The sequence below is a fragment of the Telmatherina bonti genome (genome assembly GCF_933228915.1).
Source record: "Telmatherina bonti genome assembly, chromosome: 14".
NCBI lineage: Eukaryota > Metazoa > Chordata > Actinopteri > Atheriniformes > Telmatherinidae > Telmatherina > Telmatherina bonti.
In genome coordinates this window covers 39,038,937-39,064,985 of record NC_136612.1, presented here as the reverse complement: position 1 = coordinate 39,064,985, position 26,049 = coordinate 39,038,937, and the positions used below count along the sequence as shown (strand labels likewise).

Here is a 26,049-nt window from a genome sequence, read left to right as displayed (position 1 = left end):
GACGGTTGGGGTGTGGCAGTTGATTTGTTTGAGATTGTGCGATAAGTGACGGTTGGGGTGTGGCAGTTGATTTGTTTGGGACTGTGCGATAAGTGACGGCTGGGGTGTGGCAGTTGATTTGTTTGAGATTGTGCGATAAGTGACGGTTGGGGTGTGGCAGTTGATATGTTTGAGATTGTGCGATAAGTGACGGTTAAGGTGTGGCAGTTGATTTGTGTGGGACTGTGCGATAAGTGACTTTTGGGGTGTGGCAGTTGATATGTTTGAGATTGTGCGATAAGTGACGGTTGGGGTGTGGCAGTTGATTTGTTTGGGACTGTGCGATAAGTGACGGTTGGGGTGTGGCAGTTGATTTGTTTGAGATTGTGCGATAAGTGACGGTTGGGGTGTGGCAGTTGATTGGCTGGGGATTGTGCGATAAGTGACGGTTGAGGTGTGGCAGTTGATTACCTCGGGATTGTGCGATAAGTGACGGTTGAGGTGTGGCAGTTGATTACCTCGGGATTGTGCGAGAAGTGACGGTTGGGGTGTGGCAGTTGATTTGTTTGGGACTGTGCGAGAAGTGACGGTTGGGGTGTGGCAGTTGATTGGCTGGGGATTGTGCGATAAGTGACGGTTGAGGTGTGGCAGTTGATTACCTCGGGATTGTGCGATAAGTGACGGCTGAGGTGTGGCAGTTGATTTGTTTGGGACTGTGCGATAAGTGACGGTTGGGGTGTGGCAGTTGATTTGTTTGGGACTGTGCGATAAGTGACGGTTGGGGTGTGGCAGTTGATTTGTTTGAGATTGTGCGATAAGTGACGGTTGGGGTGTGGCAGTTGATATGTTTGAGATTGTGCGATAAGTGACGGTTAAGGTGTGGCAGTTGATTTGTTTGAGATTGTGCGATAAGTGACGGTTGGGGTGTGGCAGTTGATTTGTTTGAGATTGTGCGATAAGTGACGGTTGGGGTGTGGCAGTTGATTTGTTTGGGACTGTGCGATAAGTGACGGTTGGGGTGTGGCAGTTAATATGTTTGAGATTGTGCGATAAGTGACGGTTGGGGTGTGGCAGTTGATATGTTTGAGATTGTGCGATAAGTGACGGTTAAGGTGTGGCAGTTGATTTGTTTGGGACTGTGCGATAAGTGACGGTTGGGGTGTGGCAGTTGATATGTTTGAGATTGTGCGATAAGTGACGGCTGGGGTGTGGCAGTTGATTTGTTTGGGACTGTGCGATAAGTGACGGTTGGGGTGTGGCAGTTGATATGTTTGAGATTGTGCGATAAGTGACGGCTGGGGTGTGGCAGTTGATTTGTTTGGGACTGTGCGATAAGTGACGGTTGGGGTGTGGCAGTTGATTTGTTTGGGACTGTGCGATAAGTGACGGTTGGGGTGTGGCAGTTGATTTGTTTGGGACTGTACGATAAGTGAGGGTTGGGGTGTGGCAGTTGATATGTTTGAGATTGTGCGATAAGTGACGGTTGGGGTGTGGCAGTTGATATGTTTGAGATTGTGCGATAAGTGACGGTTGGGGTGTGGCAGTTGATTTGTTTGGGACTGTGCGATAAGTGACGGCTGGGGTGTGGCAGTTGATTTGTTTGAGATTGTGCGATAAGTGACGGTTGGGGTGTGGCAGTTGATTTGTTTGAGATTGTGCGATAAGTGACGGTTGGGGTGTGGCAGTTGATTTGTTTGGGACTGTGCGATAAGTGACGGTTGGGGTGTGGCAGTTAATATGTTTGAGATTGTGCGATAAGTGACGGTTGGGGTGTGGCAGTTGATATGTTTGAGATTGTGCGATAAGTGACGGTTAAGGTGTGGCAGTTGATTTGTTTGGGACTGTGCGATAAGTGACGGTTGGGGTGTGGCAGTTGATATGTTTGAGATTGTGCGATAAGTGACGGCTGGGGTGTGGCAGTTGATTTGTTTGGGACTGTGCGATAAGTGACGGTTGGGGTGTGGCAGTTGATATGTTTGAGATTGTGCGATAAGTGACGGCTGGGGTGTGGCAGTTGATTTGTTTGGGACTGTGCGATAAGTGACGGTTGGGGTGTGGCAGTTGATTTGTTTGGGACTGTGCGATAAGTGACGGTTGGGGTGTGGCAGTTGATTTGTTTGGGACTGTACGATAAGTGAGGGTTGGGGTGTGGCAGTTGATATGTTTGAGATTGTGCGATAAGTGACGGTTGGGGTGTGGCAGTTGATATGTTTGAGATTGTGCGATAAGTGACGGTTGGGGTGTGGCAGTTGATTTGTTTGGGACTGTGCGATAAGTGACGGCTGGGGTGTGGCAGTTGATTTGTTTGAGATTGTGCGATAAGTGACGGTTGGGGTGTGGCAGTTGATATGTTTGAGATTGTGCGATAAGTGACGGTTAAGGTGTGGCAGTTGATTTGTTTGGGACTGTGCGATAAGTGACGGTTGGGGTGTGGCAGTTGATATGTTTGAGATTGTGCGATAAGTGACGGCTGGGGTGTGGCAGTTGATTTGTTTGGGACTGTGCGATAAGTGACGGTTGGGGTGTGGCAGTTGATATGTTTGAGATTGTGCGATAAGTGACGGTTGGGGTGTGGCAGTTGATTTGTTTGGGACTGTGCGATAAGTGACGGTTGGGGTGTGGCAGTTGATATGTTTGAGATTGTGCGATAAGTGACGGCTGGGGTGTGGCAGTTGATTTGTTTGGGACTGTGCGATAAGTGACGGTTGGGGTGTGGCAGTTGATTTGTTTGGGACTGTGCGATAAGTGACGGTTGGGGTGTGGCAGTTGATTTGTTTGGGACTGTGCGATAAGTGACGGTTGGGGTGTGGCAGTTGATATGTTTGAGATTGTGCGATAAGTGACGGCTGGGGTGTGGCAGTTGATTTGTTTGGGACTGTGCGATAAGTGACGGTTGGGGTGTGGCAGTTGATTTGTTTGGGACTGTGCGATAAGTGACGGTTGGGGTGTGGCAGTTGATTTGTTTGAGATTGTGCGATAAGTGACGGTTGGGGTGTGGCAGTTGATATGTTTGAGATTGTGCGATAAGTGACGGTTAAGGTGTGGCAGTTGATTTGTTTGGGACTGTGCGATAAGTGACGGTTGGGGTGTGGCAGTTGATATGTTTGAGATTGTGCGATAAGTGACGGCTGGGGTGTGGCAGTTGATTTGTTTGGGACTGTGCGATAAGTGACGGTTGGGGTGTGGCAGTTGATTTGTTTGAGATTGTGCGATAAGTGACGGTTGGGGTGTGGCAGTTGATTTGTTTGGGACTGTGCGATAAGTGACGGTTGGGGTGTGGCAGTTGATTTGTTTGGGACTGTGCAATAAGTGACGGTTGGGGTGTGGCAGTTGATATGTTTGAGATTGTGCGATAAGTGACGGTTGGGGTGTGGCAGTTGATATGTTTGAGATTGTGCGATAAGTGACGGTTGGGGTGTGGCAGTTGATTTGTTTGGGACTGTGCGATAAGTGACGGTTGGGGTGTGGCAGTTGATTTGTTTGGGACTGTGCGATAAGTGACGGTTGGGGTGTGGCAGTTGATATGTTTGAGATTGTGCGATAAGTGACGGTTGGGGTGTGGCAGTTGATATGTTTGAGATTGTGCGATAAGTGACGGTTGGGGTGTGGCAGTTGATATGTTTGAGATTGTGCGATAAGTGACGGTTGGGGTGTGGCAGTTGATTTGTTTGGGACTGTGTGATAAGTAAGGGTTGGCTGTGAGATCAATGCTAATGTTGAAAAATTTCAATCCTGGATGTGTCCTGAGATCAAGATACTTTTAATTTTGCCACCAGCCAATCAGAGAACATTTGTAGGATAACTTACGTCGTTGTGGAGAAAAAAACTACAATTGATGTATTCCTGACAGCTCATGTGTGTCAGCCAATCACAGAGTGGAAGTGTATTTAAGCGGATTGGTCCGTCTGTTTGGTGACCTCTCGCCAATCAGGTAGGTGATCTGCAGCTGAATGATGATCAGCAGCTAGCAATGCAGCCTCTGATCTTTTTTTTTTTTTTGTCTTGTCCAGCATTTAGGCAGCAGAATGATGGTCTGGATGTTCTGCTGAGCAAATTTTCTCTGCCAAGGGAAGCTTTATAGATATAATGATCCCCTTGACTTTCTGAATTTTTATTTTATTTCTATATTTATTTTGTATTGTTGTTTGAATTGTAGAGTTTGTACTGCTGGACCAGAGAGGACAGACAAAAGACAGAAAGAGAAAGGAGAAGAAACACCTCATAAGAAAAGGGAAAGAGATAAAGGGAGAGAAAAGGGAGAGAAAAAAACAACAACTAAAAAATAACCCAAAAACAAAAAGAAAGAAAACAACCTACAGATGTATACATACACACACATACAGGCACACACATACATATACACACACATACACACGCATACATACACATACATATACACACACGTATACACACATAATATATATATATACACATATATATACATATGTACACATATACATATACACATACATACATTTACACACACACCTCTATGCACACACATACACACACATACATACGTACAGACATATACGCACTTGCCAGTTTTAACACATATACATACACATACAAGCCAACTTTAGATCATAGTAACTAAACTATGAATGTAAAAAGTTAAATATAAATGAGAAACAAACAGAAATGAGAAAACCAGCTGCTGTTAGTGAATAAACCTGCAGACGACTCGGTGACTGTGTCACATGCAGAACATGCAGAGTGGAACGTGTTCAGAGAAGATCATGCCAGTGTGACCCCTCCCACACAAAGGCAAGAGGCACGCCAGGAGGACCCCCGAGACCCAGACCATCGGCAGCCATCCCCAGGCGCAGACCCCAACCGCCCCACCCCGGAGCCAGCCATGCACCGACCCAGGAGGAGGCAGAGGGGGGGTCCCAGCCAGAGTCCCCCGCAGTCAGGGGGAACAGGCCCCAGCAGGCCCGGACCAGCGAGGACCGGCCCCGCCGGGCACCGGCCACCCAGGGCAGACAGAGCGCGGGCCCCACGGCCCCAAGAGCCCAGAAGCAACCCCCCACCCCCGCAGGCAGAGGGCCCAGCCCACACCGACGGAGGGTCCCCAGACCGCCACCGAGCGGCAGCCAGGCCGCACCCCAGTGGACCAGCAGCGCTCCCCGAGCACCAAGACCCTCCACGCACCCACGCACGCACGCACACACACACACACACACACACACACACACACACGCACACACATGTGCACACACACACACGCACACACACACACACACACACACACACACACACGCACACACATGTGCACACACACACACGCACACACACACACACACACACACACACACACACACACACACGCACACACATGTGCATACACACACACACACACACATGCCCCCACCCACACGCATCCACACTTCCTCCTTAAACACACCCTATACACCCATTCTCTGACACACGCTCAAACTCACACTCTCCTACCCCCGTTCTTTATACACACACACCCCCTCACACACACATCCCTGCTCCCTCTATAATCACCCATTCTTCCATACACGCATACCCCACTCTACACACACACACACACACACCTCCCTACACCCCTCTATCCACATTCACACTCCTCATTGTACACCCACCCCATCACTCCCCCGTACCACCAACATAACCCCACATACACACCCCCACCCATCTGCATACACCCCCCCCTTCCTCCTATCCCAGCGGCCATCCACTTTCCTAAATTCTTTCACCCTGATCCCCCCACCCCCCCCTCTACCCTAACATTCATTCACCACTTCATCCATTGGCTCCTGCACGCCCTCACCTTTCTTTCCCAACGTGTCCCCTGTGAGATTCCCCCGGGGGTGCAGGGGATAGGAGGGCCCCGATCAGGGCCCCACAACTACCCCCCACCCCTGTCAACGCCCCCCCACCACTCCACACATGCAGCTGATCCAGCACCACTCAGGCCCAGCAGCAGTCCCACCCCCGCCAGGCCAGCCCAGACCCAGGCCCCCTGAACAGCACCACTCCCCCGCCCAAACCCCCCCGGCACAGCCCCAGAAATAGGGGCGTGGCAGGACCCCATCGACACCCCCTCCCTCCCAGCTTATGAATGATTGTGAAGTGTGTGTTGTTTGCAATTAAAACTGGGAAGAAGTAACCACATCATGTTGGGAGCGGGACCACCAAAGCAGCCCCGCCCACCGCACACTGCATGGCCCCCCCCCCAAAACATGTCCATGTGTTGTCAGTGTGTGTTTTTTGTGTTATGTTGACTAAGTGTAATTAAAACTGGGAGGTGAACCGATGCTGGGTGCAGCGATGGAGACCACCTTGATGGCCTCTCTCACCATCCAGATCAACGTGTCCACCTCCCAACGCCCTGCCTGTGTGTGGTGGAAGAAGGGAAGGAGGGGAAGGGAAGGAGCAGCCTCTGATCTTATCAGCAGCCCTGGTGCATTAGAGGATATCCATTCTCAGCTGCTTTTGATGGCTCAGATGTGATAAAGCTCCATCCTGAGTGGGCCATTATCAGCAGTAACCATAGTAACCACCAATCAGATTTTATCAACATCACTTTAAATAAAAGGTGAACCATGAAGGATTCAGTCTGCCAGCAGACCATGACCAAACCAACTATGACAACTAGGTAGATAGATGTCTAATTTTTCCATCTTAGCTGGATGTGAGATTGTGGGCGGAGTAGATATTTCTGGGCGGGGTCACACTGTTTTCCAGTCAGTGTGTCTTACCTGTCCCTGTGCTATTTCAGACCTGAATTTCTCTGAGGACCTGGTGGAGGACATGTGGCTGGGAGTCTCAGTAGCCAGTCAGGGTCAGCCTGGGGGGCGGGTCCTGGTGAGTCTGTGTTTTTATTGGATGAATAAATTTAGACTTTATAGACATTAACATGATTAACTAGCGGCTGTTAAGTATGTACAAGGTTTTCTGTGGTAAATCCCGTAGTTTATAAAAGGTTGGTTCATTAGACCTAAGCTAGACAGGATCTGTTCAAGTAGTTTAATAATTTATCCAAGTAAACTAGATAACTGACTAAAGAAACATTTAACTTGAACTAATGTTCAAATGATCCTGTTTACCTCTTTCAATAACTAGTTAACCAGTGCACTACAACTAGTTAATTAGGGAACTGCAGCTCATTTAACAGTCAAAAGTAACAACTTAAAGAAGCAAAATAACTAGATAGCAATTCAATAACTAATTACCTGCCGTCAGTGAAAGCAGGTGACCAGTAGTGTGACGTTAACAAGTTGTATCTGGTGTCTAACAGGCGTGTGGTCACCGCTTTGTTAAACTTTACGGAGCGCTCAAACTGCAACACATGATTGGCCACTGCTATCTCCGTGGAAACGACCTTCACTTTGATGACAACGACATGCACTGGCAGAGCCCTGAGCAGCCCTGCAGGTAGATCACATGACACCTGTAGTAAATGCCTCCCAGGCACCACCTTCTAACCTCTGCACCTGTGTGTGTGTGGGGGTGTTTAGTCACCTGGGTGATGTCACCGGTGAGGTCATGTGTAACATGGGGATATCTGCCTTCATCAGCAAGAACGAAGTCATCGTTGGCTCACCTGGAAGCTATGAGTGGCAAGGTGTGGCGTTCTATTCTATTCTATTCTATTCTATTCTAGTCTATTCTATTCTATTCTATTCTATTCTATTCTATTCTAGTCTAGTCTAGTCTAGTCTAATCTAGTCTAGTCTAGCCTGTTCTAGTCTAGTCTAGTCTGTTCTATTCTATACTAGTCTGTTCTAGTCTAGTCTACTATAGTCTGTTCTATTATATTCTAGTCTAGTCTAATCCAGTCTATTCTATTCTATTCTATTCTATTCTATTCTATTCTATTCTAGTCTAGTCTAGTCTACTCTAATCTAGTCTAGTCTAGCCTGTTCTAGTCTAGTCTAGTCTGTTCTATTCTATACTAGTCTGGTCTAGTCTAGTCTAGTCTGGTCTATTCTATACTAGTCTGTTCTAGTCTAGTCTACTATAGTCTGTTCTATTATATTCTAATCTAGTCAATTCTAGTCTAGTCTAGTCTGTACAATTCTATTCTATTCTAGTCTAGTCGAGTCTAATCTAGTCTAGTCTAGTCTGTTCTATTCTAGTCTAGTCTAGTCTGTTCTAGTCTGGTCTAGTCTAGTCTAGCCTGTTCTGTTCTATTCTAGTCTGTTCTGTTCTAGTCTAGTCAAGTCTAGTCTGTTCTATTCTAGTCTAGTCTAGTCTAGTCTAGTCTGTTCTAGTCTTTTCTAGTCTAGTCTGGTCTAGTCTAGTCTAGTCAAGTCTAGTCTAGTCTAGTCTAGTCTAGTCTGTTATATCCTAGTCTAGTCTGTTCTAGTCTAGTCTAGTCTGTATGATTCTATTCTATTCTAGTCCAGTCTAGTCTAATCTAGTCTAGTCTAGTCTGTTCTATTCTAGTCTAGTCAATTCTAGTCTAGTCTAGTCTGTACAATTCTATTCTATTCTATTCTAGTCTAGTCTAGTCTAGTCTAGTCTAGTCTGTTCTAGTCTAGTCTAGTCTGGTCTAGTCTGTTCTGTTCTATTCTAGTCTGTTCTAGTCTAGTCTAGTCAAGTCTAGTCTGTTCTATTCTAGTCTAGTCTAGTCTGTTCTAGTCTTGTCTAGTCTAGTCTGTTATATCCTAGTCTAGTCTGTTCTAGTCTAGTCTGGTCTAGTCTAGTCTAGTCTTGTCTAGTCTGTTCTAGTCTAGTCTGTTCTAGTCAAGTCTAGTCTAGTCTAGTCTGTTATATCCTAGTCTAGTCTGTTCTAGTCTAGTCTAGTCTGTTCTAGTCTTTTCTAGTCTAGTCTGGTCTAGTCTAGTCTAGTCAAGTCTGGTCTAGTCTAGTCTAGTCTGTTATATCCTAGTCTAGTCTGTTCTAGTCTAGTCTAGTCTGTACGATTCTATTCTAGTCTAGTCAATTCTAGTCTAGTCTAGTCTGTACACTTCTATTCTATTAAATTCTATTCTATTCTATTCTATTCTATTCTATTCTATTCTAGTCTAGTCTGTACAATTCTATTCTATTCTATTCTATTCTATTCTAGTCTAGTCTAGTCTGTTCTAGTCTAGTCTGGTCTAGTCTGTTCTGTTCTATTCTAGTCTGTTCTAGTCTAGTCTAGTCAAGTCTAGTCTGTTCTATTCTAGTCTAGTCTAGTCTGTTCTAGTCTGTTCTAGTCTAGTCTAGTCTGTTATATCCTAGTCTAGTCTGTTCTAGTCTAGTCTGGTCTAGTCTAGTCTAGTCTTGTCTAGTCTGTTCTAGTCTAGTCTGTTCTAATCAAGTCTGGTCTAGTCTAGTCTGTTCTATCCTAGTCTAGTCTGTTCTAGTCTAGTCTGTTCTAGTTCATTCTAGTCTGTTCTGTTCTAGTCTAGTGTAGTCTATTCTATTCCGTTCTGTTATATCCTAGTCTAGTCTGTTCTAGTCTAGTCTAGTCTGTACGATTCTATTCTATTCTAGTCCAGTCTAGTCTAATCTAGTCTAGTCTAGTCTGTTCTATTCTAGTCTAGTCAATTCTAGTCTAGTCTAGTCTGTACAATTCTATTCTATTCTATTCTATTCTATTCTAGTCTAGTCTAGTCTAGTCTGTTCTAGTCTAGTCTAGTCTAGTCTGTTCTGTTCTATTCTAGTCTGTTCTAGTCTAGTCTAGTCAAGTCTAGTCTGTTCTATTCTAGTCTAGTCTAGTCTGTTCTAGTCTTGTCTAGTCTAGTCTGTTATATCCTAGTCTAGTCTGTTCTAGTCTAGTCTGGTCTAGTCTAGTCTAGTCTTGTCTAGTCTGTTCTAGTCTAGTCTGTTCTAGTCAAGTCTAGTCTAGTCTAGTCTGTTATATCCTAGTCTAGTCTGTTCTAGTCTAGTCTAGTCTGTTCTAGTCTTTTCTAGTCTAGTCTGGTCTAGTCTAGTCTAGTCAAGTCTGGTCTAGTCTAGTCTAGTCTAGTCTGTTATATCCTAGTCTAGTCTGTTCTAGTCTAGTCTAGTCTGTACGATTCTATTCTAGTCTAGTCAATTCTAGTCTAGTCTAGTCTGTACAATTCTATTCTATTCTATTCTATTCTATTCTATTCTAGTCTAGTCTGTACAATTCTATTCTATTCTATTCTATTCTAGTCTGGTCTAGTCTAGTCTAGTCTAGTCTTGTCTAGTCTGTTCTAGTCTAGTCTGTTCTAGTCAAGTCTAGTCTAGTCTAGTCTGTTATATCCTAGTCTAGTCTGTTCTAGTCTAGTCTAGTCTGTTCTAGTCTTTTCTAGTCTAGTCTGGTCTAGTCTAGTCTAGTCAAGTCTGGTCTAGTCTAGTCTAGTCTAGTCTGTTATATCCTAGTCTAGTCTGTTCTAGTCTAGTCTAGTCTGTACGATTCTATTCTAGTCTAGTCAATTCTAGTCTAGTCTAGTCTGTACAATTCTATTCTATTCTATTCTATTCTATTCTAGTCTAGTCTGTACAATTCTATTCTATTCTATTCTATTCTAGTCTAGTCTAGTCTAGTCTGTTCTAGTCTAGTCTAGTCTGGTCTAGTCTGTTCTGTTCTATTCTAGTCTGTTCTAGTCTAGTCTAGTCAAGTCTAGTCTGTTCTATTCTAGTCTAGTCTAGTCTGTTCTAGTCTGTTCTAGTCTAGTCTAGTCTAGTCTGTTATATCCTAGTCTAGTCTGTTCTAGTCTAGTCTGGTCTAGTCTAGTCTAGTCTTGTCTAGTCTGTTCTAGTCTAGTCTGTTCTAATCAAGTCTGGTCTAGTCTAGTCTGTTCTATCCTAGTCCAGTCGGTTCTAGTCTAGTCTGTTCTAGTTCATTCTAGTCTGTTCTGTTCTAGTCTAGTGTAGTCTATTCTATTCCGTTCTGTTCTATTCTAGTCTAGTCTGTTCTAGTCTAGTCTAGTCTAGTCTAGTCTAGTCTGTTCTAGTTTGTTCTAGTTTAGTCTAGTGTAGTCTGTTCTATTCTAGTCTAGTCTAGTCTTTTCTGTTCTGTTCTGTTCTATTCTATTCTATTCTATTCTATTCTATTCTATTCTAGTCTAGTCTGTTCTATTCTATTCTATTCTATTTTATTCTATTCTATTCTATTCTATTCTAGTCTAGTCTAGTCTAGTCTAGCTAGTCTGTTCTGTTCTGTTCTGTTCTATTCTATTCTATTCTAGTCTAGTCTAGTCTGTTCTATTCTATTTTATTCTATTCTAGTCTAGTCTAGTCTGTTCTGTTCTGTTCTGTTCTGTTCTGTTCTATTCTAGTCTAGTCTAGTCTAGTCTAGTCTAGTCTGTTCTGTTCTGTGCTGTTCCATTCTAGTCTAGGCTAGTCTGTTCTGTTCTAGTCTAGTCTGTTCTATTCTAGTCTAGTCTAGTCTGTTCTGGTCTAGTCTAGTCTGTTCTAGTCTAGTCTAGTCTAGTCTGTTCTGTTCTTTTCTAGTCTAGTCTAGTCTGTTCTAGTCTAGTAGTCTAGTCTGTTCTGTTCTGTGCTGTTCCATTCTAGTCTAGGCTAGTCTGTTCTGTACTAGTCTAGTCTGTTCTATTCTAGTCTAGTCTAGTCTGTTCTGTTCTAGTCTAGTCTGTTCTGTTCTGTTCTAGTCTAGTCTAGTCTAGTCTGTTCTGCTGGACTTCTGATGAAACAGTCTGATTCTAACCAGGGTGTGCATGTTACAGGAAACGTGCACGTGTCCTGGATGAACCCTGAAGTGGAGTTTGACACCCAGAAGTTCTCCTTCTCCAACCTGCAGCGTAGAAACATCTACACAGGTCAGAACCTGACTGGATCCGGGTCAGAACCTGGCTGGATCTGGGTCAGAACCGGGTTGGATCTGGGTCAGAACCTGGCGTGATATGGGTCAGAACCTGGCTTGAACTGGGTCAGAACCTGGCAGGATCTGGGTCAAAACCTGGCTGGATCTTGTTCAGAACCTGTCTTGATCTGGGTCAGAACCTGGCTGGATCTGGGTCAGAACCTGGCTGAAACTGGGTCAGAACCTGGATTGAACTGGGTCAGAACCTGGCTGGATCTGGGTCAGAACCTGGCGGGATATGGGTCAGAACCTGGCTTGAACTGGGTCAGAACCTGGCAGGATCTGGGTCAGAACCTGGCGGGATCTCAGTCAGAACATGGTGGGTTCAGGGTCAGAACCTGGCTGGATCTGGGTCAGAACCTGGTGGGATCAGGGTCAGAACCTGGCTTGATCTGGGTCAGAACTTGACTGGGTCTTGTTCAGAACCTGGCTGGAACTGGATCAGAACCTTGCAGGATCTGGGCCAGAAACTGGTAGGAACTGGGTCAGAACCTTTTCTCTGTGTGATCTCCTTCAGGATATTCCGTCACTCAGGATCTTCGTCTTCTCAGTGCCGTTGATGAAACCATCGTTACAGGTAACGGGTCGTCTATACATCCACCTCATGCACTGATCACGTTATCGGTCGTGGTATTGATCACTGTGTTGGTCGACAGGAGCTCCTAAGGACAATAAGGAGGATGCTCGCGGATCCGTGCTGCTGGCCATCAAACGTTCTGGCGTTCTGGTCATTCAGCAGACTCTGCGTGGTCAGCAGATGGGTTCATACTTTGGTAACGCCGTGGCAACTGTTGACCTCAACAGTGATGGGTGAGGCGACAGCGGTATCTCCACGGAAACTCCAACATCCTGGATGTACCTCCAACCATCTCCTGTCTTCTAGGTGGAACGACCTGCTGGTGGGTGCTCCCTTTTACTTCCACCATCAGCAGGAGGCAGGTGGAGCCGTCTACATCTATATGAACGCAGGGGGGAGGTTTGACCCCAGCCCGAGCATGGTACTGACTGGGCCAACCGGATCAGCATTTGGGATGGCTGTCACTGCTGCTGGGGACCTCAACCAAGATGGTTTCCAGGGTAGGAATGGGGCTGATGACGTCATAAAACGTGCTGAACAATCAGTGCAAATGTGTTTCTGTTTTCCAGACTTCGCAGTTGGAGCACCATTCCATGAGACAGGAAGTGTGATGATCTGGATGGGGAGCAGGAAGGGGGTGTCTACAGAACCGAACCAGGTTCAACAAGCACACGTCTACTTTCTGTTTACTAAACCTCTCATCCTAATTTTAACCTTGACAACCAAAACTGACCCTAAATCAGAGTCGAACCAGAACCCTCTGTCAATGTCCATTTTATTTGTTTAGCACCTTTCCACAGCCGCAGCATCCAAAGGGCTTTACATAATCAACAAAAATAAAGTAAAAAAAGACAATCAAAAACACTGAATACACTAAAATACAAGGACAAAACACATACACATGTAAAGTCCAATCCTCTGATCATAGTCAGCCAAAGGCCAAAGCAGATACATGCCTTTTCAGGCTAGACTTTTCAGACTGTCGGCAGGTTAAGGGCAGCACGTTCCACAGTTTGGGAACCACGGCTGCAAAGGCTCCTCTTGTTCTTCAGTTTGGGACTTTCCAGGCCATCCGGCGAGCTGACTGAAGGGCTCTAGAGGGCCGATGTGCTTCCATAAATTCAGACACATAACCTGGGACCCATTCAAACAAATAACAGAATCTTAAAATCAATCCGGTACATGACTGGAAGCCAGTGGAGTGAAGAGAGCACCGGAGTTCTTGTATTTCTTTGTACCAGTGAGAAGCCAGGCTGCTGCATTCTGCACAAGCTGCAGGCGCTGAAGTCCTGACTGTTTGATTCCCACATACAGGGAGTTGCAGTAGTCTAAGCAAAAGGAGGCCAAGGCGTGTTTGACTCTTTGAAGGTCTCTTTTGGTTATATGGGGCTTCACCTTACTGATTAGTCTTAGCTGGAAAAAGCTAGACTTGCCCAGCATGCTGCCCTGCTTGTCCGTCTGAAAGGCGTTGTCTATGATCACACCAAGACTCCTGGCATGGCATCTGTTGTAAGGTGCAAGTGGCCCGAGGTCATTACCAGGGACTTGAACAGTCTAAGGGCGACCAAACAAGACCACCTCTGTTTTACTTTCATTTAATCTTAAGAAATGAAAGTCCATCCATGTTATATCTGTCATGCAGCTTAGCAGAGTCTGAAGAGAATCACTGGAAGGACTTTTTGATGGCAGGTACACCTGCAGATCACCAGCAAAGCAATGGAAGGCAATGCCATGCTTCCTGAGAATTCACCCCAGGGGTATCGTATAAAGGGAAAAGAAAGTGGACCCAAAACTGACCCCTGGGGGACACCACAGGTCAGAGGAGCCACTGAGGAGGAAAACTGCTCCATTTGGACAGAAAACGATCTATCTGTGAGATACGATTGAAACCGGTTCAAGACTATGCCTGTTAGTCTAACACAATGCTCAAGGTGCTGTAAAAGAATTGTATAGTCAAAAGTATCAAATTCTGCAGTGAAGTCCAGAAGAACCCATATGGCACAATTACCAGAATCAACACTCAGTAGAAGATCATTGAAAACTTTTGAAAATGCATTTACAGTGCTGTGAAGAGGTTTAAAACCAGACTGAAACTGTTCACACAACTTTCTATACCACCTTAGAGATAAAAGGGAGTTTGGAAATTGGCCTAAAATGAGCTAAAATTAATGGATCCAAATTTTTCTTCTTTAAAAGGGGCTGAACTCTGGCATGCTTCAGGGAGAGAGCAACAGATCCAGAGTTAAGACATAAATTTTAAAACTGTAAAATAAAAAACTCAACTGCACCGAAGACTTGGACAGACAAGCAGGGACACTGTCGGTTCGACAATTTACAGGGCATAGATCAGGAGAAACGGGCTCCAAATGATCAAGAACTACAGGGCTCACGAAAGGAGTTGAGGGATCCTGAGTAGACTGGGGGCCCGAAGATCTCCGGACAGAAAATTTGTCGACAAAGAACTGGAAAAATCCTCACTCAAGGAGGAAGAAGGTTCCACACAGACAACAGCACGAGGGTTCACCAATGAATTAAAAACATTAATATGCAGCTTGAACAGAAGACACGCACGGCGTAAGTACCTGGAAATTTAGAGCTTGTCTTTTTTCCATTTGCTGCCAGACGCTTACATGCACGTCTGAGTTCAAGACCGGACCCATCCAACCAAGGCGCATTTTGAGGCTTCACATGGTTAGAGGTTACAGGAGCAAAAGCATCTAAAATCTAAGCACAGTGCAAGTTAAACATCCCAATGCGTCCATCAGCACTGGAGTTACCACAGAATATAAGTTATAGCCTGTAGATGCAAGACCAGGACCTGGTAGTCACTGACAAGTCCAGAACCTGGTAATCACTGAGAAGTCCAGAACCTGGTAATCACTGACAAGACCAGAACCCTCTACTTAATGACAAGACCAGAACCCTCTAGTTATTTAAAAGACCAGAACCTGGTAGTCACTGACAAGACCAGAACCTGGTAGTTACTGACAAGTCCAGAACCTGGTAGTTACTGACAAGTCCAGAACCTGGTAGTTACTGACAAGACCAGAACCTGGTAATCACTGAGAAGTCAAGAACCTGGTAATCACTGACAAGACCAGAACCTGGTAGTTACTGACAAGACCTGAACCTGGTAGTTACTGTCAAGTCCAGAACCTGGTAGTCACTGACAAGACCAGAACCTGGTAGTCACTGACAAGACCAGAACCTGGTTGTACCTAACAAGACCAGATCTGTTAGGTTGAAGTCAAGTGCGGGGGATTCATATGCGGACTCGGCTTGGAGTTTCAAACAGTGCTTTATTTGCTTCCTTCTGATTTCGGTTTCTTTCCCAGGTGGATGCGGAAGATAGGTTAGTCGGCAGGCAGACAAGCGGGGAGGTAAACCTGGCGGACAGAGAGGCGGACAGAGAGGCGGGCAGGCAGGCAGGCAGGCAGGCAGGCAAGCGGTAGGGCAGCAATCGGGCATGCAGGCAGGATCTCTGACGGGGAAAAAACACACAGGTTAACGATCAGGAAATCACACTGGGAAGAATCCTTCAGGCTGAGAGTTGTACCAAAGGCGTTCAACTATCTGGCGATGAACAGCAGGCTGGGCAGATCTTAAATAGTGCTGCTGCTGATTGCCAAGATGCCGATCAGGTGCTGATCCAGGTGCCAGGATGCCACACACGCCCACCAGGGAACAGGATCACAACAAGAACCTGGTAGTTACTGACAAAACCAGAACCTGGTAATCACTGACAAGTCCAGAACCTGGTAATCACTGACAAGACCAGAACCCTCTACTTATTGACAAGACCAGAGCCCTCTAGTTATTTAAAAGACCAGTACCTGGTAATTACTGACAAGACAAGAACCTGGTAGTTACTGACAAGACCAGAACCTGGAAATCAGTGACAAGACCAGAACCTGGCTGTTGCTGACAAAACCGGAAATTGGTAGTCACTGACAAGATCAGAACCTAGTAGTTACTGACAAGACCAGAACCTGGTAGTCACTGACAGGACCAGAACCTGGTAGTACCTGACTTACCAGAACCTGGTAGTTACTGACAAGTCCAGAACCTGCTAGTCACTGACAAGACCAGAACCTGATAGTTACTTACAAGACCAGAACCTGGTAATCACTGACAAGACCAGAACCTGGTAGATACTGACAAGTCCAGAACCTGGTAATCACTGACAAGACCAGAACCTGGTAGTCACTGACAAGACCAGAACCTAGTAGTCACTGACAAGACCAGAACCTGGTAGTTACTGACACGACCAGAACCTGGTAGCTACTGACAAAACCAGAACATGGTAGTCACTGACAAGTCCAGAACCTGGTAGATACGGACAAGTCCAGAACCTGGTGATCACTGACACGACCAGAACCTGGTAGCTACTGACAAGACCAGAACCTGGTAGTCACTGACAAGACCAGAACCTGGTAGTCACTGACAAGTCCAGAACCTGGTAGATACTGACAAGTCCAGAACCTGGTAATCACTGACAAGACCAGAACCTGGTAATCACTGACAAGACCAGAACCTGGTAGTTACTGACACGACCAGAACCTGGTAGCTACTGACAAGACCAGAACCTGGTAGTCACTGACAAGACCAGAACCTGGTAGTTACTGACACGACCAGAACCTGGTAGCTACTGACAAGACCAGAACCTGGTAGTCACTGACAAGTCCAGAACCTGGTAATCAATGACAAGACCAGAACCCTCTACTTATTGATAAGACCAGAACCCTCTAGTTATTTACAAGACTAGAACCTGGTAGATACTGAAAAAACCAGAACCTGGTCGTTACTGTCAACCACCAGAGCCTGGTTGTCACTGACAAGACCAGAACATGGTAGCTACTGACAAGACCAGAACCTGGTAGTCACTGACAAGACCAATTCATGGTAGTCACTGACAAAACCAGAACCTGGTAATCACTGACAAGTCCAGAACCTGGTAATCACTGACAAGACCAGAACCCTCTACTTATTGACAAGACCAGAACCCTCTAGTTATTTAAAAGACCAGAACCTGGTAGTCACTGAGAAGTCAAGACCCTGGTAATCACTGACAAGTCCAGAACCTGGTTGTTACTGACAAGACCAGAACCTGGTAATCAGTGACAAGACCAGAACCTGGTAGTTACTGACAAAACCGGAAATTGGTAGTCACTAACAAGACCAGAACCTGGTAGTCACTGACAAGATCAGAACCTAGTAGTTACTGACAAGACCAGAACCTCGTAGTCACTGACAAGTCCAGAACCTGGTAGATACTGACAAGTCCAGAACCTGGTAGATACTGACAAGTCCAGAACCTGGTAATCACTGACAAGACCAGAACCTGGTAGTCACTGATAAGACCAGAACCTGGTAGTCACTGACAAGACCAGAACCTGGTAGTTAAAGACACCACCAGAACCTGATAGTTACTTACAAGACCAGAACCTGGTAGTCACTGACAAGACCAGAACCTGGTAGTCACTGACAAGACCAGAACCTGGTAGTTACTGACACGACCAGAACCTGGTAGCTACTGAGAAGACCAGAACCTGGTAGTCACTGACAAGTCCAGAACCTGGTAGATACTGACAAGTCCAGAACGTGGTAGATACTGACAAGACCAAAACCCTCTAGTTATTTACAAGACCAGAACCTGGTAGTTACTGACAAGACCAGAACCTGGTAATCACTGAGAAGTCAAGACCCTGGTAATCACTGACAAGACCAGAACCTGGTAGTTACTGACAAGACCAGAACCTGGTAGTTACTGTCAAGTACAGAACCTGGTAGTCACTGACAAGACCAGAACCTGGTAATCACTGACAAGACCAGAACCTGGTTGTTACTGACAAGACCAGAACCTGGTAATCAGTGACAAGACCAGAACCTGGTAGTTACTGATAAAACCGGAAATTGGTAGTCACTAACAAGACCAGAACCTGGTAGTCACTGACAAGATCAGAACCTAGTAGTTACTGACAAGACCAGAACCTGGTAGTCACTGACAAGTCCAGAACCTGGTAGATACTGACAAGTCCAGAACCTGGTAGATACTGACAAGTCCAGAACCTGGTAATCACTGACAAGACCAGAACCTGGTAGTCACTGATAAGACCAGAACCTGGTAGTCACTGACAAGACCAGAACCTGGTAGTTACAGACACCACCAGAACCTGATAGTTACTTACAAGACCAGAACCTGGTAGTCACTGACAAGACCAGAACCTGGTAGTCACTGACAAGACCAGAACCTGGTAGTTACTGACACGACCAGAACCTGGTAGCTACTGAGAAGACCAGAACCTGGTAGTCACTGACAAGTCCACAACCTGGTAGATACTGACAAGTCCAGAACCTGGTAGATACTGACAAGACCAAAACCCTCTAGTTATTTACAAGTCCAGAACCTGGTAGATACTGACAAGTCCAGAACCTGGTAATCACTGACAAGACCAGAACCTGGTAGTCACTGATAAGACCAGAACCTGGTAGTCACTGACAAGACCAGAACCTGGTAGTTACAGACACCACCAGAACCTGATAGTTACTTACAAGACCAGAACCTGGTAGTCACTGACAAGACCAGAACCTGGTAGTCACTGACAAGACCAGAACCTGGTAGTTACTGACACGACCAGAACCTGGTAGCTACTGAGAAGACCAGAACCTGGTAGTCACTGACAAGTCCACAACCTGGTAGATACTGACAAGTCCAGAACCTGGTAGATACTGACAAGACCAAAACCCTCTAGTTATTTACAAGACCAGAACCTGGTTTTTACTGTCAAGACCAGAACCTGGTAGTCACTGACAAGACCAGAACCTGGTCATTACTGTCAATACCAGAACCTGGTAGTCACTGACAAGACCAGATCATGGTAGTCACTGACAAGACCAGAACTTGGTAGTCACTGACAAAACCAGAACCTGGTAATCACTGACAAGTCCAGAACCTGGTAATCACTGACAAGACCAGAACCCTCTACTTATTGACAAGACCAGAACCCTCTAGTTATTTAAAAGACCAGAACCTGGTAGTCACTGACAAGACCAGAACCTGGTAGTTACTGAGAAGTCCAGAACCTGGTAGTTACTGACGAGACCAGAACCTGGTAATCACTGAGAAGTCAAGAACCTGGTAATCACTGACAAGACCAGAACCTGGTAGTTACTGACAAGACCAGAACCTGGTAGTTACTGTCAAGTCCAGAACCTGGTAGTCACTGTCAAGACCAGAACCTGGTAGTCACTGACAAGACCAGATCCTGGTTGTACCTAACAAGACCAGAACTGTTAGGTTGAAGTCAAGTGCGGGGGATTCATATGCGGACTTGGCTTGGAGTTTCAAACAATGCTTTATTTGCTTCCTTCTGATTTCGATTTCTTTCCCAGGTGGATGCGGAAGATAGGTTAGTCGGCAGGCAGACAAGCGGGGAGGTAAACCTGGCGGACAGAGAGGCGGGCAGGCAGGCAGGCAGGCAGGCAAGCGGTAGGGCAGCAATCGGGCATGCAGGCAGGATCTCTGACGGGGAAAAAACACACAGGTTAACGATCAGGAAATCACACTGGGAAGAATCCTTCAGGCTGAGAGTTGTACCAAAGGCGTTCAACTATCTGGCGATGAACAGCAGGCTGGGCAGATCTTAAATAGTGCTGCTGCTGATTGCCAAGATGCCGATCAGGTGCTGATCCAGGTGCCAGGATGCCAGACACGCCCACCAGGGAACAGGATCACAACAAGAACCTGGTAGTTACTGACAAAACCAGAACCTGGTAATCACTGACAAGTCCAGAACCTGGTAATCACTGACAAGACAAAAACCCTCTACTTATTGACAAGACCAGAGCCCTCTAGTTATTTAAAAGACCAGTACCTGGTAATTACTGACAAGACCAGAACCTGGTAGTTACTGACAAGACCAGAACCTGGTAATCAGTGACAAGACCAGAACCTGGCTGTTGCTGACAAAACCGGAAATTGTTAGTCACTAACAAGACCAGAACCTGGTAGTCACTGACAAGATCAGAACCTAGTAGTTACTGACAAGACCAGAACCTGGTAGTCACTGACAGGACCAGAACCTGGTAGTACCTGACTTACCAGAACCTGGTAGTTACTGACAAGTCCAGAACCTGCTAGTCACTGACAAGACCAGAACCTGATAGTTACTTACAAGACCAGAACCTGGTAATCACTGACAAGACCAGAACCTGGTAGATACTGACAAGTCCAGAACCTGGTAATCACTGACAAGACCAGAACCTGGTAGATACTGACAAGCCCAGAACCTGGTAATCACTGACAAGACCAGAACCTGGTAGTCACTGACAAGACCAGAACCTGGTAGTCACTGACAAGACCAGAACCTGGTAGTCACCGACAAGACCAGAACCTGGTAGATACTTACAAGACCAGAACCTGGTCGTTACTGTCAACCACCAGAACCTGTTAATCACTGACAAGTCCAGAACCTGGTAATCACTGATAAGACCAGAACCATCTACTTATTGACAAGACCAGAACCCTCTAGTTATTTAAAAGACCAGTACCTGGTAATTACTGACAAGACCAGAACCTGATAGATACTGACAAGACCAGAACTCTCTAGTTATTGACAAGACCTGTACCTGGTAATCACTGACAAGTCCAGAACCTGGTAATCACTGAGAAGTCCAAAACCTGGTAATCACTGACAAGACCACAACCTGGTAGTCACTGACAAGACCAGAACCTGGTAATCACTGACAAGACCAGAACCCGGTAATTACTGACAAGACCAGAACTGGTAGTCACTGACAAGACCAGATCAAGGTAGTTACTGACAAGACCAGAACGTGGTAGTCACTGACAAAACCAGAACTTGGTAATCAGTTACAAGTCCAGAACATGGTAGTGACTGACAAGACCAGAACCTGGTAGTCACTGAAAAGTCCAGAACCTGGTAGTACCTGACAAGACCAGAACCTGGTAGATACTTACAAGACCAGAACCTGGTAGATACTGACAAGACCAGAACCTGGCCGTTACTGTCAACCACCAGAACCTGGTAATCACTGACAAGTCCAGAACCTGGTAATCACTGACAAGACCAGAACCATCTACTTATTGACAAGACCAGAACCCTCTAGTTATTTAAAAGACCAGTACCTGGTAATTATTGACAAGACCAGAACCTGATAGATACTGACAAGACCAGAACCCTCTAGTTATTTACAAGACCAGAACCTGGTAGTAACTGACATGACCAAAACCTGGTCGTTACTGTCAATACCAGAACCTAGTAGTCACTGACAAGACCAAAACCTGGTTGTTACTGTAAATACCAGAACCTGGTAGTCACTGACAAGACCTGAACCTGGTAATTAGTGACAAGACCAGAACCCTCTACTTATTGACAAGACCAGAACCCGGTAAGCACTGAGAAGTCCAGAACCTTGTAATCACTGACAAGACCAGAACATGGTTGTCACTTACAAGACCAGAACCCTCTTGTTATTTACAAGACCAGAACCTGATAGTAAATGACAAGATCAAAACCTGGTCATTGCTGTCAATACCAGAACCTGGCAGTGACTGACAAGACCAGAACTTGGTAGTCACTGACAAAACCAAAACCTGGTAATCACTGACAAGGCCATAACCTGGTAATCACTGACAAGACCAGAACCCTCTGCTTATTGACAAGAGCAGAACCCTCTAGTTATTTAAAAGACCAGTACCCGGTTATTACTGACAAGACCAGAACCTGGTACATACTGACAAGTCCAGAACCTGGTAATCACTGACAAGACCAGAACTTGGTAGTCACTGACAAGACCAAAACCTGGTAGTTACTGACAAGTCCAGAACCTGGAAGTGACTGACAAGACCAGAACCTGGTAGTCACTGACAAGTCCAGAACCTGGTAGTACCTGACAAGACCAGATCATGGTAGTTACTGACAAGACCAGAACCTGGTAGTCACTGACAAAACCAGAACCTGGTAATCAGTGACAAGACCAGAACCTGGTAGTTACTGACAAGACCAGAAATTGGTTGTCACTGACAAGATCAGAAGCTTGTAGTCACTGACAAGACCAGAACTTGGTAGTCACTGACAAGACCAAAACCTGGTAGTTACTGACAAGTCCAGAACCTGGTAGTCACTGACAAGACCAGAACCTGGTAATCACTGACAAGTCCAGAACCTGGCAGTACCTGACAAGACCAGAACCTGGTAGTTACTGACAAGACCAGAACCTGGTAGTCACTGACAAGTACAGAACCTGGTAGTACCTGACAAGACCAGATCATGGTAGTTACTGACAAGACCACAACCTGGTAGTCACTGACAAAACCAGAACCTGGTAATCAGTGACAAGACCAGAACCTGGTAGTTACTGACAAGACCAGAAATTGGTTGTCACTGACAAGACCAGAAGCTTGTAGTCACTGACAAGACCAGAACTTGGTAGTCACTGACAAGACCAAAACCTGGTAGTTACTGACAAGTCCAGAACCTGGTAGTCACTGACAAGACCAGAACCTGGTAGTCACTGACAAGTCCAGAACCTGGTAGTACCTGACAAGACCAGAACCTGGTAGTTACTGACAAGACCAGAACCTGGTAGTCACCGACAAGACCACAACCTGGTAGATACTTACAAGACCAGAACCTGGTCGTTACTGTCAACCACCAGAACCTGGTAATCACTGACAAGTCCAGAACCTGGTAATCACTGATAAGACCAGAACCATCTACTTATTGACAAGACCAGAACCCTCTAGTTATTTAAAAGACCAGTACCTGGTAATTACTGACAAGACCAGAACCTGAAAGATACTGACAAGACCAGACCTCTCTATTTATTGACAAGACCTGTACCTGGTAGTCACTGACAAAACCAGAAGCTGGTAATCAGTGACAAGACCAGAACCTGGTAGTTACTGACAAGACCAGAAATTGGTTGTCACTGACAAGATCAGAAGCTTGTAGTCACTGACAAGACCAGAACTTGGTAGTCACTGACAAGACCAAAACCTGGTAGTTACTGACAAGTCCAGAACCTGGTAGTCACTGACAAGACCAGAACCTGGTAATCACTGACAAGTCCAGAACCTGGCAGTACCTGACAAGACCAGAACCTGGTAGTTACTGACAAGACCAGAACCTGGTAGTCACCGACAAGACCAGAACCTGGTAGATACTTACAAGACCAGAACCTGGTCATTACTGTCAACCACCAGAACCTGGTAATCACTGACAAGTCCAGAACCTGGTAATCACTGATAAGACCAGAACCATCTAGTTATTGACAAGACCAGAACCCTCTAGTTATTTAAAAGACCAGTACCTGGTAATTACTGACAAGACCAGAACCTGGTAATCACTGAGAAGTCCAGAACCTGGTAATCACTGACAAGACCACAACCTGGTAGTCACTGACAAGACCAGAACCTGGTAATCACTGACAAGACCAGAACCCGGTAATTACTGACAAGACCAGAACTGGTAGTCACTGACAAGACCAGATCAAGGTAGTTACTGACAAGACCAGAACCTGGTAGTCACTGACAAAACCAGAACCTGGTAATCAGTGACAAGACCATAAGCTGGTAGTTAATGACGAGACCAGAACCTGGTAGTAACTGACAAGACCAAAACCTGGTCGTTAATGTCAATACCAGAACCTGGTAGTCACTGACAAGACCAAAACCTGGTTGTTACTGTAAATACCAGAACCTGGTAGTCACTGACAAGACCAGATCATGGTAGTTACTGACAAGACCAGAACCCTCTACTTATTGACAAGACCAGAACCCTCTAGTTATTGACAAGGCCAGAACCCGGTAATCACTGAGAAGTCCAGAACCTTGTAATCACTGACAAGACCAGAACATGGTTGTCACTGACAAGACCAGAACCCTCTTGTTATTTACAAGACCAGAACCTGATAGTAAATGACAAGATCGAAACCTGGTCATTACTGTCAATACCAGAACCTGGTAGTGACTGACAAGACCAGAACTTGGTAGTCACTGACAAAACCAAAACCTGGTAATCACTGACAAGTCCATAACCTGGTAATCACTGACAAGACCAGAACCCTCTACTTATTGACAAGAGCAGAACCATCTTGTTATTTAAAAGACCAGTACCTGGCAATCACTGACAAGACCAGAACCTGGTAATCACTGAGAAGTCCAGAACCTGGTAATCACTGACAAGACCAGAACTTGGTAGTCACTGACAAGACCAAAACCTGGTAGTTACTGACAAGTCCAGAACCTGGTAGTGACTGACAAGACCAGAACCTGGTAGTCACTGACAAGTCCAGAACCTGGTAGTACCTGACAAGACCAGATCATGGTAGTTACTGACAAGACCAGAACCTGGTAGTCACTGACAAAACCAGAAGCTGGTAATCAGTGACAAGACCAGAACCTGGTAGTTACTGACAAGACCAGAAATTGGTTGTCACTGACAAGATCAGAAGCTTGTAGTCACTGACAAGACCAGAACTTGGTAGTCACTGACAAGACCAAAACCTGGTAGTTACTGACAAGTCCAGAACCTGGTAGTCACTGACAAGACCAGAACCTGGTAGTCACTGACAAGTCCAGAACCTGGCAGTACCTGACAAGACCAGAACCTGGTAGTTACTGACAAGACCAGAACCTGGTAGTCACCGACAAGACCAGAACCTGGTAGATATTTACAAGACCAGAACCTGGTCGTTACTGTCAACCACCAGAACCTGGTAATCACTGACAAGTCCAGAACCTGGTAATTACTGACAAGACCAGAACCTGATAGATACTGACAAGACCAGAACCTGGTAATAACTGACAACACCAGAACCCTCTACTTATTGACAAGACCAGAACCCTGAAGTTATTTAAAAGACCAGTACCTGGTAATTACTGACAAGACCAGAACCTGGTAGTCACCGACAAGACCAGAACCTGGTAGATATTTACAAGACCAGAACCTGGTCGTTACTGTCAACCACCAGAACCTGGTAATCACTGACAAGTCCAGAACCTGGTAATTACTGACAAGACCAGAACCTGATAGATACTGACAAGACCAGAACTCTCTAGTTATTGACAAGACCTGTACCTGGTATTCACTGACAAGTCCAGAACCTGGTAATCACTGACAACACCAGAACCCTCTAGTTATTGACAAGACCAGAACCCTGAAGTTATTTAAAAGACCAGAACCTGGTAATTACTGACAAGACCAGAACCTGGTAATCACTGACAAGATCAGAAGCTTGTAGTCACTGACAAGACCAGAACCTGGTAATCACTGACAAGATCAGAAGCTTGTAATCACTGACAAGACCACAACCTGGTAGTCACTGAATAGAACAGAACCTGGTAATCACTGACAAGACCAGAACCCCGTAATTACTGACAAGACCAGAACTGGTAGTCACTGACAAAACCAGAACCTGGTAATCAGTGAAAAGACCAGAACCTGGTAGTTACTGACGAGACCAGAACCTGGTAGTTATTGACAAGGCCAGAAATTGGTAGTCACCGACAAGACCAGAACCTGGTAGATACTGACAAGACCAGAACCTGGTAGATCCTGACAAGACCAGAACCTGGTCGTTACTGTCAACCACCAGAACCTGGTAATCCCTGACAAGTCCAGAACCTGGTAATCACTGACAAGACCAGAACTATCTACGTATTGACAAGACCAGAACCCTCTAGTTATTTACAAGACCAGAACCTGGTAGTAAC

General features: G+C 45.7%; 1 protein-coding gene across 1 annotated transcript in view; it reads left to right on the top strand.

The window, feature by feature from the left end:
• The window catches only part of LOC306765705 (integrin alpha-3-like), a gene marked incomplete at both ends in the record, with an annotated part of 175,611 nt that overhangs the window by 57,316 nt on the left and 92,246 nt on the right, over positions 1 to 26,049 (top strand). The window contains 8 exons of the mRNA XM_079253190.1: positions 6,731 to 6,816; positions 7,250 to 7,386; positions 7,470 to 7,576; positions 11,598 to 11,690; positions 12,252 to 12,311; positions 12,391 to 12,544; positions 12,618 to 12,811; positions 12,881 to 12,969. Coding sequence (XP_079109316.1) covers positions 6,731 to 6,816; positions 7,250 to 7,386; positions 7,470 to 7,576; positions 11,598 to 11,690; positions 12,252 to 12,311; positions 12,391 to 12,544; positions 12,618 to 12,811; positions 12,881 to 12,969 — 920 coding nt within the window. The remainder of the gene's footprint in view (positions 1 to 6,730; positions 6,817 to 7,249; positions 7,387 to 7,469; positions 7,577 to 11,597; positions 11,691 to 12,251; positions 12,312 to 12,390; positions 12,545 to 12,617; positions 12,812 to 12,880; positions 12,970 to 26,049) is intronic.